This window comes from Poecilia formosa, unplaced genomic scaffold, assembly GCF_000485575.1.
Source record: "Poecilia formosa unplaced genomic scaffold, Poecilia_formosa-5.1.2 Scaffold724, whole genome shotgun sequence".
In the NCBI taxonomy this organism is placed as follows: domain Eukaryota; kingdom Metazoa; phylum Chordata; class Actinopteri; order Cyprinodontiformes; family Poeciliidae; genus Poecilia; species Poecilia formosa.
Window position 1 is genome coordinate 106,512 of NW_006800663.1, and position 13,660 is coordinate 120,171.

The window sequence follows — 13,660 nt, forward strand, 5'->3', positions numbered from 1 at the left end:
AGTTTCTAGTAAAAATATAGACAAAAAATAATAATAATTCTTACAACTTCTAGATAAAATGAAAGTTAATTAATTGATTGAATTGATCTGGTCTGCTTCAACTTAATCTCTATTGAAAAGTTTCACCAGTATCAGATTTGATGTATTGATGCAAAAGTATTCATACCCTTTGAACTTCTTTTCTTTTTTACATCACAGAGGAAAGAGGTTGGACCAAAACGCCAACTTCCACCTGAACCGGCAAAGGTTCACTCTGGGAGAGTTTTCATTCCTGGAACATTTGACTGTTTAGGAGGAAATTCTGCAGAAATAAGTTCAGCGATGGCCTGAGGGGGGCGCTGCATGCAGGAAACAGCTCAAACTGTTTGTAACAACTTTCTCACGTTTTACTCTTTACTAAAGGAAAAACTGCAGCTAAAAAAAAACCATATAGCTAAAAAATGCAGCTGATATTTTCACTGACCGCTCCACTTGATGTTTTGCTCTGATGGAGCTTTTCTGATGATAATCTCTGTCTGTCTCACTTCCATTTTTAGTACTGCACACATTCTGCAGAAAGACGCGTCTGGACGGTGTCAACCTTACACGTATAGGCAATAACACAGAAAACACAGAAAACATAAAAACATGGCACTACTGTTTAACCCAGCTCGAAGGCTGCTTCCTCTGCTGACCAGTTTGTAACCAAACACCGAGACGTGCCGCCGCTCAGGCAGAAAACTGCTGCTAAAGATAGAGGAGGCCTTTAAAAAGCAGTTTCATCAGACGAGCAGCTGCTCCCGTCTCTGACGGAGAGCCGCGGTTCACCTGGAAACTCAAACTTTGGTGACATCAGATAATGATTCAGAGATTGACATTTAGTTCAGGTCAGACCGGCAGCCGTTCCCTCTTTACATTATGTAAATTTAACTCCATTTTCCCCAGAAAATGTAAATAAATTCATTTTATCGTTGCTGCTTCATACTTTACACACTTTACACCTACGTAAAACTGTAAATATTTATATTCAATAAATTTGAATATTTGTTCAAATAAGCTTCGTTTGTCTAATTAAAGGCATCTTTTGAAAAATAATAAAATTAACAGGTAATAACCCCACATTTCTTTTTTCTGGTTTATTGGTTTTATGTAATATTCTAAATTTACATATAATTTTTCATTAAGTGTTAGTGGGAAATCATCATTATTAACAGAAATAATGAAACGAAAACATTAGTCTTTGTGTTTTATTTAACAAATTGAGTTACTTAAATAAATTAACTTTTCAATCATATTCTAATCTCTGCATGTAATTAAAGAAGATGAGAATTTCATCATGACAAGAAGACATTTTTATATGTTTGTTGCTATTATCTTGGAAGTGAAAATTATGGGTTATTTTTAAAAAAGTGTAAATAATTTCTTTGCAGTTGATTTCAGACTTTTAATACATTTAGAAAGTCCAGAATATCCATGAAAGTCTGAATGTTTTCATAGCAAACCAGAAAAACATTATAAACAGATGAAAGTTTGGAGGAAATTTGCATATTTCCAAAAAGAACATAAAACCACTCAAGAAATCTGGACGTTCTTCGAGGATTCCTCAGATATTTCTGCATCCTGAATTCCTAAAGATCTTGGAGTAAACATGATTATCCTCCAGAAAGGAACAGATTAAATGTTGGGTGAAAAAAGGGAAAAGCTACAAGAAGAAATGCTTCTGTTTGTCCCAGAGACAGACATTAAACCAGTGACTGTCATGTGGATTACATTTATAATCATCTATTTTAATCAAATAAGCATTAATTATCATTAATTATTTCTTCATGCAGACGACAACTGTTGAATATTGCATGAATACCTGCCCAGTTCTTCTCCAATCTCATAGAAATCCTCCACATTCTGCTGCTTGAATAACTCCATGGCTGCAGCTGTAAGCAACACGTTTCACTCTTTATCCACAAACCATCCTGGAAATAATCTGAAAACTAAAATCACAAGTTGAGACCGTCAGCTGGATTATTAGAGGCAAACCTTTTCTTTATAAAGTAAAACTACTTCATGTGTTCATCGTGGTCCAGAATGTCCCTCTGATCTGTCTGCTCTGCTCCAAACACGAAGACCGAAGTTGCCTCCGAACTCCGTACAAGACTCCTTACTGAAAGCTGCCAATTTAATGCGGCGCTGCTCTGCAACAATGAACATCTGCTAGCAAGAATAAAAGTGAAATACCTGAAAAATAAAGACTTCAGAACTGTACTTTTCAAGCCGAATTAATTAACAATCGCACAATATTCAGAAGATTACGTCATGAAAAAAATCCCACACTGTTGTTTGTAGAAATTGAAGTAAAATTTAATTTGCATTACTTTTAATGAGGTTTTGGCGGCTCTTTCCGTACGCGTTCACCTCCCGCATTCACTTAAACGAAAAGCAACAGCTAATTGGTGTAAAATCTTTATGGATAATTCTACAAGAAATAAAGAAATATTAAAGTAAACTTTTATATGAATTTATACATTTATTGTGTTTAAAGTTCCTGCATCGTTCTCATGCCAACATTCTTTTCCAGGCTGAAATTTTCAGGATCATTTTATGAATTTATAGGAAACACAGAGACTGTTGGGTGCACTTTGTTATTGCCAAGTTGAGTATCAACATGACTAAATTTAGTGCTTTAGCTTAAATACTATGTTGTTATATTATTTTAGCATTAACTTCCAATAAATAATTTGTTGATACTTTAGCATTAGCTTCCATTAAAAAATATGTTGATGTAGCATTTTAGCGTTAGCTTCCGCTAGATATGTTGGTAAATTACTTTAGCGTTAGCATCTGCTAGATAAAATGTTGGTATAGTACTTGAGGATAGCTTCCATGATATATTATGTTGGTGTTTTGCTTTAGTGTTAGTGGAATTAATGTTTACAATTAGTGCTTTAGGGATAGGTTAGCTAATTTTTTAGTTAGCGGAACTGATAGTTATTACGTGAAATAAGAAAAAATGTATGGCAACAAAAAATGTATCACAACAAAGATTTTACAAGTTTACACCCAAGCAGTTAAAGATCAATCTGGGACGAGGAACAGAGATATTAAAATGAAACAGGCGACGGAATGAGAGGTGGAGCGCTCAGTAGATAAGCTGGAACAATACCACCTTTCATATGGGACTGACATCCAACTGAAACAGTCAAATGAGCCGTCTCTGCTTCCTTTGGAGACTCATTTAGTGACTACGGATGACCACGGTGCTGCTCGGTCAGCTCCTGACGGACGGCCCAGGATGGCGAAGCAGACGATGGCGGACCTACAGATGTTGGCGGCAGATGGAGGTCTGAAGGAGCTGGTGCTGAGGTGGTTCACCGACACACAGGCACCGCTCATCCTGCAGAACGGAAACTTCCCTGACTGGTTCCAGGGCCTCGCTGCCAGAAAGTAAGATCTGCACTACTTCAATAAAAGTTCATCTGATTTATTCCTGCTATCTGCTGCTGCAGCTGCTAAAAATGTTTAAGTTTGATCTGAAGGTTTCTTAGTGGCTATTTTGAGTTTTTAGCATTTCAGTCACATGTTCAGTTCTCCTTCTGATTAGCAGGATGCTAAAGTTAGCTTCTAGAATAGGCAGAGGTGAACAGAGTACCCAAAAATTATACTCAAGTAAAAATACCTCAACATATTTTTACTGAAGTAAAAGTAAAAAGTAGCGGTCAAAGAAATTACTCAAAAGTAAAAATATTTGGTAAAAAGTCTTCTCATGCACTGAGTAACTGAGCAAATTATCGATCATTTAATATTTTAAAAAATACATCATCAGATGGACCATCAGATTTTGGTATTCAAAGATCAAAATGACAATAATTTATATAAGTAACAAAAAATAAAATCAGGCTAAAGAAAATTTTTACAAATCAGTTTCTTTCAATAAAAAACTTCTGAAACTTTAACAGAAACTGCAGGTGTGTGTCTGGGGAGTTTTTGGTTAAACGTGTTTATTTTTCATTCAGTGGATAGAAAATCCAGAAATCTTACTCAAGTAAAAGTAGAGATACTTCAGAACAGAATATGGCTCAGTCTTGGTTTGCTTGCCCAGCTCTGCATTTTAGTTAAAGCTGCTGAAAGTTTATTTTTTTATCTCCTTTTACTTGTAGAAGAAATTAAATTCAAAGCAAAAACCTGGATAAATACTTCATGTTGCATCAGTGAAAAGTTCACCCCAACATTGTTTTTAAATCTGCATCAACTTCCTGAACTGTGATTAACGGCCGCCTAGATTTGTTCCACGGGCAGCGAAAGGCCCCTGAGCCGCACCTTGAACACCCCTGGCAAATGGAGACGTTTTGTTTTTCTTTGTATGAAATTTTCAATGACAAATATATATCTGAAATAGAAAATCTTAGGTACAAAACCAATGTTTTTCTTTTATTAGGTATGTTTTTTTGTCATAGTAAGTTGGGTCACAAATCTCCAGCAGCTCAAAAACAGACTTAGTCGCACAAAATAATTAAAATGTGCATCAAGGGTTTTCAAAGACACTTCTCATTTTTATTGCTGACTGACAAGTTATGAAACTGCGTAATTTTGAGACCCTTTTTCTGACCTTTTTAATTAAAATACTTGTTAATTTGTTGCTTAGCAGGCAAAAAGATAAGAACTGAAAATGAAACCATTTTACATTTTAACTGAAAATAAAAATAAAAATAAATTGTGGCCCCTGAGTTCTTTCTACTTGATTTTGACCAACGTTGGCCAAATGTTTGGACGCCACTGTTGTCTCTAAAACTTTCACACATTGTTGTGGATAAATTCTGACCAACCGGCTTCCACCACAGTATTTAAATCAGGTTGAGGTCTACACTTTGACTAGGCCATTGCTACACATTGATTCTGTTCTGTTTCAGTCTTTGGGATTTGTTTGGACTCATGTTTGACGTTAGAACATCTCAGTACATAGAGCAGATCAGGCCCAGTGGATGCAACAGAAACCCAAACCATGATTCCTCCACTACCGTGTTTGGCAGTTAGGAGGTGTTGGTGATGAGATGTTTGGTTTTCTCCTGGTCACACATCTCTGTTTTGGTCTCATCTGTCCAGAGAACATCGTTGCAGATGTTTCTCGTCTCATTCAGGTTTGCAAACCTGCGTTGCTTGTTGGGCTTCTGTTCCTCTGATGTCACGTCAGAGACTTTGTGTGGTAAATTCTCCCTGACAGAACGAATGGCCGCTACCTGTGTGCTGCAGTTCCATGACGCAGCTGGGATATTTTTGAATCTAATTTGCCTGTAGTTCTGTTTAATTGCCCTTCTCCCACTCCACTGCAGGGAAGCAGAAGATGTGCTGAGAGATAAAGCTCTGGGCTGCTTCCTCATCCGCCTCAGTGATAAAGCCATCGGCTACATCCTGTCCTACAAGTGAGGCAAATAAGGTTTCCTAGTAAATCATTGAATGATTCACTCACAACTCTCTGACTGAACGACTGTCCGCCCTTCAGAGGTCAAGACAGGTGTCGCCATTTTGTCATTTCCCAAAATGCTGAAGGGCAGTTTGTGATAGCAGGAGACTGTCAGCTGTTTGGCAGTCTGACCCAGCTGATCGAGCATTACAAGGTCCGGCCCATCCAGCCGTTTGGGGAGTTCCTCACCTCCAGCTGCTGCCAGGTGAGACACAAAATCCCGTTTTACAAATATTCCAACTGAGCTCTTCATCTGGTTTTCCTCAGACCTTCAATTTAAGATGGAATTAGCAAGTTGAATATTATAACCAACAAAGTTTTCAGTCAAATATTTAGCTCCAAATATTTAGTTTCAAGTTACGTTTTTAGCTTTCTAATCAAGTATTTAGCTTCCTAATTAAACTTCAAGCTATACATTTAGTTTGAAGCCAGGTATTTAGCTAGTTGCCTATGTATTTAGTTTGCGTTTGGATTGGCTGCTTTGCAAACGTACAAAAAATCCACAAATAAATAAATTTTTCTTGAATAATTTGAGTTTTTCTTATCAGTTAGCAAATAATAGCAAACTCGAGCAATATTATTTAAGCCTATGTAAATTAACATTTTCATTACTAATAAGGAAATGCTAGCATGCTAATGTGTTAAACTGGAAAACTCTGTATTTTCACTTTTTATAAACCTCTAAAAATATGAAATATATTGAATTTGTGACTTTGTTAATTTGCAAATGTAAGCACAATAGCAAACTATTTGAGTGCCATATCTTTAACAATAATCAGGAAAATGTTAGCTTGCTGCTACGCTAAACAGTTTGAAGCTAGCTTCATGTTTTTATACGTTTTTACCAAATGTCTCTGTTAACCTGAGAAAATCCTAACTAGCTTTGTTTCTTGCTAATTGGCAAATGTTAGCATGTTTATAAGCTAATTTATGCTACTGGAGTAGAACATGGCTGTGGTTAAGTTTGACCAGTATGACTAATTTGAGCACCATTGGTTAGATTAGACTCAGATCTGTCTCATATGCTTGAACTGCTGGACTGCGACCATAAAGTAACTCTTCTGTTTCTCTTTAGGACGATGCTGATGATCTGTATGATGTGGTCAATGCCAAGAAGAGTTCAGGTGTCAGTGTTCAAGCTCTGCGGTCCATCTGGGACCAAGTCGAACCTGACAAGAAAAAAAAGGTTCAGCAGTGTCAAAATGAATCTCCTCCAGCACTGGCGCCTTCCCTTCCTCCCAAATCCAGAAACAGGAAGCTGACGGGAACCGTATCCGTGGATGCATCGTCTCTTTCACAGGTGGGATGGAAACTGAAGTCTTACTGAAAAGCTGATCACTCATTCTGGTTCCTCTTCAGCTGCAGGTCAGCCTGGTTAGAAAGAGCAAATCAAATAAATTAATCATTTACAGTCCATTTAAATTAGTTGCTTTCCCTGCAGTGGCCATTTGCATGTTTTTGAATTTATGTCATCTCTCAAAGAGTGTTTCTGGTCTTTACAACTATTGCTCAGTGCAGAATATATCTGAGCATGCACTGGTTTAAATATTGAATTTTTGTACATCCAGTACACTACAATGGACTTCATGCACTTTATACCTGCATGTTACAGAAAACTCCAGGCCACCAACATTAAATTGACCATGAAATATAACAAGGGGCATCATAGAAATTTAACTGTATGGAAGTAAATCTATGGTCTGATCTGTGCTGCATGCGTCTAACATGAAGAGGACATGGCAACGCAGTGAGATGCAATGTTCTCCTGAGAATGGACCCTTCCATTCCTGTAGATGTTGCAGCAACATGGTTGAAGGTAGCACATTAGCTTTAGCATTTAGCCCATCCTGTGAAGAAGAATAACACCTTTATTAGGTAAAACATTCACATTTTAGTCCAAAACAACAAAAAACAAGCAACATAAGACATGGATAGACAGGTGCTGCATGGCTTATGATTTCTCCAAATAAAGTTTTTGGATTGAATTGTTTTGCTTTGTTATTTTCAGGCCCTTCCTCCGGTACCAAAAAGAGGAATGCCTTTGGGTTTTTCCCTGAGTGGATCTCTACCAGACACAATGTCCCATCCCAGTGAAATGCCAACCAACCCAAACAGGGCGCAGACACACAGAGGAAGGACAACTCCGCCGTTGCCCGCTAACAGAGACTCGTTCCACCCAACAGACTCAAACAATTCAAGTGAATTTTACAAAGAAATGGTGCCGGTTGCTGATCTGAGCCAGGTGGAGAGCCGGAGCCAATCCCTGCCGTATCTGGGCAACAACAACGACGACGAGGAGAAGGAGGAGGAAGAGAAATACTCCAACAAGTTTAACAGCCTCTCCGTCACAGCGTCCGCCCCACCAAAGAAGGTCACCTGCCTCACGTACTCCTACCACACTCCAGGTGTGACTCAGAGCAGCTCCGGGTCAGAACCAGAGAACGGCAGCCAGGACCAGCTGAGACCCAACCCTCTGTACCAATTCTCCGAGGCCGCCGCAGGAAGTCCAGCCCAGCAGGCAGACAGCATGTACGCCGAGGTCCCCGAGGGCCCGACGCGGACCGCCGACGACACGTACGAGCAGATCCCCAGAGACGGCGCCGGCCACAGCAACACGTACGAGTCGGTGGAGGACGTGAAGAACAAAAAACCCAAAAGCACTTGGGGGAAAAATGTAAGAAAGGAAAATAACTGATAGTTTGTTTCCACTCAGCCGGTGCGGTTCGGTACGCCATTTGATCTGTTTCTATAGTAAAGCCCAAACAACCGATGATACGCTGCAGGTCCAGATGGCGGTGGTACCGCACGGTTAGGATCCACGGTTCACTGACTGGGGACAGAAAAACGTCACTGCTTGCTTCGCGTTTCCCGTCGCACTAAAATGACGCCATTTTACCTGTTTGGGTGTAGCGCCGCCCAACTGGTGTAACGGAGTATTGGAGCCTTTGTAGGGAGAGAAGACATTGGCTCATTTTCCCCCAAAAAATCTCAGAAATTTTCAGGAAAAAAACTTGGAAATTTCAGTTTCACAAGTTCAGAATTTTCGACTTTTGAGACTCAGAAATTTCTTTGTTTTTCCTTGAAAATTTCTGAGATTTTTGGTGTAAATTTACTCCTTTTTTTCTGTCTGTGGCGCTGAAAACTGGTGGTGGGAACGCTCTCCTGGATCTGTCAGCCCATAAAACCCCGAACCGCACCGCCCTGCGTCGTAGCGCTCAGTGGAAATGAAACGTAAATATGCTGCTGATAAAATCTGAAAATGCTTCTTAATTTTGTGTTGCAGAACATTAACTGGAAGAAATTTTTCCCTGATAACAAGAAGAAATGAATGATGCGTCCCTGAAGTTCGTTCTGGATCTTCTGCTTCTCTAACCTCTGCTGTCTCGACTCTGGAGTGTTCGGGTTTCCTGGTTAATATAACAGCCATTTCCTCAGTTCAACTTCAGTAGCTGCATTTCCATTGATTGTATAATTGCACAATTTGACATTTTCAAGATAAATTTGCTTTATGGAAACATGGCAATTTAGGGAAAAAAAATCATTTTTGATAAAAACTTTTGGCGCCACGATGAAGTGGTTTATTTGGCTGCAGCAGAAGAACTTTTTTGCGTCACACGGGTCACATGATCAACAACCGGATGTTGCCACTGACGCAAACCACGAAGAAGAAAAAAACAGGAAGTAGTTGAAGGATGATTTAATGACTTAAACTTAATCACGTCTGATTTTAATTGTGTTTTTAATCAATGAAAACTCTGCTATTGTAATTGTGTTTTTTTTTTAATTAATGAATTATTGACAAAGTTTTGTGAAAAGTTTTGTAATAGAAACACAGATGGTGACCTGGCTTCCCACCCGGTTCCTAATCAGCAGTAACCAGTCAGATCTTCCTTTTCTCATCCTGTATTTCTGTTTTTCTCCTGTTGATAGTTTATGATTCAGTTAGTTTATGACTCCTGGACTTTACTGTTTGGTTTTTCTTATTTTAAATTGTGTAAATTAATTGTAAACCACTGAGTTTCACCTGTCTGCTTCTTGCCTCATTGCGTTACACTATTTTATGAGAAAATGCTTCCATTCTAAGTCACAGAGAAAAAATAAAGGTTTTAGTTGATGATCCATGAACATTAAACTGAATGTAATGTTCAGTTAGGGTTGTAGTCATGAAATGATTCTGATAAATCATAAAGCACAACTATTAGCAAAGATTGGATTTATTTGTAAATGTTGGGAAAATGGGAATCAGTAACTTAGAGTTAACCTGAATGTTTTTTGTCATAAAACCAGATTTAGAGAAGCAGATTACATAAATTAATGGATTAAACATCATCCTTCAGTGGAAAGGTTGCTGGTTCAATCTTTGTTTCATCGATTTATTTTGTATTTTTCAAATGTTCTGTCTTTGTTTATAAATTTATTTCTATTTGATGACTGCTTGTTAAGTTTCCCTGTGTAGGAATTTAACTATCAGAGACTCAAATTCCAAGAATTTCTGTTATGTTCTGTTGTTTCCCTCAACTTGACAATAAATTTATTTAAAAATTATGCCTGTTAATGACTGTTAAATATTTGTATTTAACTTTCATTATTCGTAAAAAGGTGTTGTTTTTTTTTGTTACAAAGTAAAGCAGCTGATTTAGTATTCTCCTAAAGTAAAGTTATCTTTACGTTTTGTCAGATGTTGGCAGCAGAATTAGTGGTTCTGGGCTCGGAATCTGGGACTGCACATGCAGTTTCCTCTTCTGACCACCAGGGGGCCGGAGTGTTTACCCGCCTGGAGTCTAGCGAAGAAGAAGACAGGAGGGACGTCCAGATTCCAAACAGATTCCCGTTGGAAAGTCAGAAAGATTCCCGATTTTCAGTTTTTAATAAATCAAATATCGGACTAACCTGTTCTTTTTGACACGATGGGCACCAGAGACGATGAGTACGACTATCTGTTCAAAGGTAGGTCGTGTTACCGTCGCTGTTATCTGTCAGGCTAACTGGCAGCTAACGGAACCAGCCTTTTCTTTTGTGTTCCGTTTGACTGTCGGATCCCCAGCGGGCTCTCTGGACCGGGTCAGAACGGGTAATCAGTGGGTATTAGCCCGAACGGCTCTGGTGTGATCCTGACACAAGAAAGCTGTTCTTTTCTGACCCGGCGGTTCTGGGTTCGTGTTAGCGGTTAGCTCGGGCTAGCCGGCTGGCTGTGGGACACACCTTGAACCGTTATCATCCTGCCGAGGTCCGGACCGGGCATCCGGCGGAACTTTTAACTGGGCCCGGGACCAGAACCGGAGCTGAGAGGAGAACCTGAGCCCGCAACGGGTTGGTTCTGTTCGGGTGGGAAAGGTTCTGGGAGGGTCCAGCTGAGATTCATTTAAAAACACTATTAACTGCTGCTAACATTAACATTCATGTGTTTATTTATATACAGGACATAGCAAAAGTATTCACACCCTTTCAACTCTACCCGTTTTGTTACAATCCGATTTTATGGGATTGTAACAGATTTTTACTTTGACGAGTAAAAATCTGAAAAGTGTGGCATGCATGAAAATAGAGGCAGTAGGAACCCGAGACCGGGATGGAGATTCACCTCCCAGCAGGACAAACACTCTGAACTTTCAGCCAGAGATGATATAGGGTGGCCTAGTCAAAGTACAGACCTAAATCAAACTAAGAAGCATTGGAAAGGGTTAGGGTTAGTTCTCCATGCAGGCTGAGTGAGCTGGAGATGTTTTTATGTGCATTCATTCAACGTGGGTGGAGAGAAACTACGGATGAGGTTCTGCAGAGCTGAATATAAATGCACACCACACTTTTCAGACAATAGTTTCAATATCAATTTCAATTCTGCTCTAATTTCTGTTGGTTTGTCACATAAAATCCCCAAAACACCTAGAAGTTTGAGGCTGTGTGGAACAGAATGTGAAATAGGTCCAGGGCTGTACAGACTGTAAGTTTTCAGGCAGCAGCACAGAAAATAAACCAATACTATAAATAAAATTAATCATATCACCAGTGTGAGATGAAGTGATTAAAACATTTGATCGGTTAATTGCTATCAGCTGATTATTGTATTTGTTTTGTTTCATGTTTCAACCTGTTGTTGATTTATTTCGTTTTTACATGGAAACGGCCAGGAAGCTGCATTTGGAGATCTTGTTTTTGCAAGACAAGAAAACCTGAAACTCAGGAAACTTTGGTGGTTTAAGTTTTGTTAGTTGTCAACTGATTTCTTAAAACAAAATACTGCTGTGCTCTTTGCTTTTTTTGAGGCTCAAAGCAGAAAGTTGTGAAAGTTTAGTTTTTTTTTGTGCAGCCACATTTTCAGCTGGTTTTATTGTAGCATAATAATTTCAAAAAGTGAAATAAAACTAAATCTCCAGTCAGTTTGTTGGAAAAGATGCAAAGGCTTCATAGAATCAAATTCTTGTCACAAACGTAAACATTGTTAATCGTGAATGCAGTAAAATAAACTGAAAACATTAAATCCTAACCATAAATGGATCATAATCTCAGAATCATCGTTCAGTCATAAAATCGCAGAGGAAAGTTTGGATGTTTGTTGGCTTTTAATTTCACAATGTTGGAAATGTAGAGACCCCAGAGGGATGTTTGTCCCTCATGGGCCTCCGTTCTCTGCAGACCAGTCTGTAACCAGTCTGTAACCAGTCTGTCCACTGGGATGAAATTACAAGCTGGGTCATTATTATGAGAATAAACGTCATAATTACAAGAATTAAAGCCAGAATTGTGATTTTTAAGGTCATAATTACTAAAACTGATGCTCTTATTATGAGTTTTATTGTTGTAATTACAACTTCCTGTTGAAGGTTTTCTTAATGATAGGAATGGGCTTCTATAGTTTCAACAGTTTGGATAATTTAAGTTATTTCCAGGGAAAATAAATGTTTATGGAGCAGTTCTCAAGTGCTCCTTAGGAAAAACATAATATTAGTTTAGCGTAAACAGAACCAGGAAGTGGGCCGGCCTGTAACTCTGCTCTCTGCGCCTCAGTGGTCCTCATCGGAGATTCGGGCGTCGGGAAGAGCAACCTGCTGTCCCGCTTCACCCGGAACGAGTTCAACCTGGAGAGTAAGAGCACCATCGGCGTGGAGTTCGCCACGCGCAGCATCCAGGTGGACGGCAAGACGGTGAAGGCCCAGATCTGGGACACGGCGGGCCAGGAGCGCTACCGGGCCATCACATCAGCGTGAGTCCAGCGAGGCATGCTGGGAGCTGCTTCAGCTGTTCAGAAAGGCTTTACGCTTTTATTAATAACAACTTCCTGTTCGTGCAGCAAAGCTCCGATAGTGAAAACTTCAGTAAATCTTTCACATGCAGATCCAAGAACTCAACTTGACTCAGATGATCGTAAAGAAAAATTTATTTTTGCACAAATTTTTCCAGTATTTATCTGAGATCAGCACTTTTGGTGTGACTGTGACATCATACATAGTTGGACTCGTAGGAGTTGTAATTACATATTGACATTCTTTTTTTTCAAGATGGCCACCATTGTTTGCACTAGTTATTAATCACAGCTAACCACTAAGTTCACCGCTAATTCGCTGAACAACAATATTAGTTCTGCTAATGCTAAACATGTAAGAAATTAGCAGAAGCTGTACAGTGTATTATAGTTCTGTTGAATTTATCAATAGAAAAATTTTGAACAAAAACGGTTTTGCAGAAGCTAGTGGCTAACCGCTAAATAAAAAAATGAGCAGAAACTAACCCTAAACTGCTGATCTCTTTGAAAATGGTACATGCTAATGCAAAACTGCAAAACACATTAAAAGCTTGCCAGAAGCTAACGCTAATCACATAAAAAATAGCAGAAGGTAATGCTAAACTGCTAAACACATTAGGAAATTAGCAGAAGCTATCACTACATGCATAAAAAAATAGTGTAAGCTAATGCTGAACCACTAAGCATATAAAAAATTTTAGCAGGAGCTAACGCTAACCAAAACTGTCCTTTTGTCTCACATCTTCATCTCCTTCCAGTTGACAACCGCCGTGAAACTCAGTTTCTGGTTTTGCTCCATATTTTCACTTTAAAGTTGAATTAATGGGATGATCAAAGAAACCAAACACATAATGAGTCATTTTATTTCAATTATCGCTTAAAAGGCTCAAAAGCATCGGGCCAAGTGGCTGATGGGAAATATGAAAAACATGCGACATGTTAATGTTTGTTTCCACAGTTGAGAGGTTTTTCCACCAACAGTCTGACTG

The 13,660-nt window shown here is 39.0% G+C and overlaps 3 protein-coding genes across 3 annotated transcripts in view; 2 read left to right on the top strand and 1 right to left on the bottom strand.

The window, feature by feature from the left end:
* The window catches only part of dapk2a (death-associated protein kinase 2a), a 7,909-nt gene extending 5,680 nt beyond the window's left edge, over positions 1 to 2,229 (bottom strand). The window contains exons 1-2 of the mRNA XM_016666429.1: positions 1,810 to 2,229; positions 464 to 549 (exon numbers count right to left, since the gene is read on the bottom strand). Of these exons, the coding sequence (XP_016521915.1) occupies positions 464 to 549; positions 1,810 to 1,902 (179 nt within the window). The 5' untranslated portion in view covers positions 1,903 to 2,229. The remainder of the gene's footprint in view (positions 1 to 463; positions 550 to 1,809) is intronic.
* Positions 2,230 to 2,749: 520 nt separating this feature from the next.
* On the top strand, positions 2,750 to 9,444 carry sh2d7 (SH2 domain containing 7). Its single transcript, XM_007542745.2, has 6 exons — positions 2,750 to 3,417; positions 5,301 to 5,390; positions 5,471 to 5,636; positions 6,507 to 6,731; positions 7,440 to 8,105; positions 8,715 to 9,444. Exons 1-6 carry the CDS (start codon positions 3,266 to 3,268, stop codon positions 8,757 to 8,759), a joined length of 1,344 nt encoding a protein of 447 aa, XP_007542807.1. The 5' UTR covers positions 2,750 to 3,265; the 3' UTR covers positions 8,760 to 9,444.
* Positions 9,445 to 10,193: 749 nt separating this feature from the next.
* On the top strand, positions 10,194 to 12,654 carry LOC103131164 (ras-related protein Rab-11A-like). Its single transcript, XM_016666445.1, has 2 exons — positions 10,194 to 10,378; positions 12,437 to 12,654. The coding sequence occupies exons 1-2, from the start codon at positions 10,339 to 10,341 to the stop codon at positions 12,634 to 12,636; spliced, it is 240 nt and encodes a 79-aa protein (XP_016521931.1). The 5' UTR covers positions 10,194 to 10,338; the 3' UTR covers positions 12,637 to 12,654.
* The last annotated feature ends 1,006 nt before the right edge of the window (positions 12,655 to 13,660 follow it).

What these genes read in the sequence shown, in the direction of transcription:
- sh2d7 (XM_007542745.2), top strand. Translation starts at nt 3,266, where the DNA reads ATGGCGAAGCAGACGATGGCGGACCTACAGATGTTGGCGGCAGATGGA. An exon ending in CAGGGCCTCGCTGCCAGAAA is followed by an intron (nt 3,418 to 5,300) that starts GTAAGATCTGCA and finishes ACTCCACTGCAG; the next exon opens with GGAAGCAGAAGATGTGCTGA. An exon ending in AAAGCACTTGGGGGAAAAAT is followed by an intron (nt 8,106 to 8,714) that starts GTAAGAAAGGAA and finishes TTTGTGTTGCAG; the next exon opens with AACATTAACTGGAAGAAATT.
- LOC103131164 (XM_016666445.1), top strand. Translation starts at nt 10,339, where the DNA reads ATGGGCACCAGAGACGATGAGTACGACTATCTGTTCAAAG. An exon ending in GTACGACTATCTGTTCAAAG is followed by an intron (nt 10,379 to 12,436) that starts GTAGGTCGTGTT and finishes TCTGCGCCTCAG; the next exon opens with TGGTCCTCATCGGAGATTCG.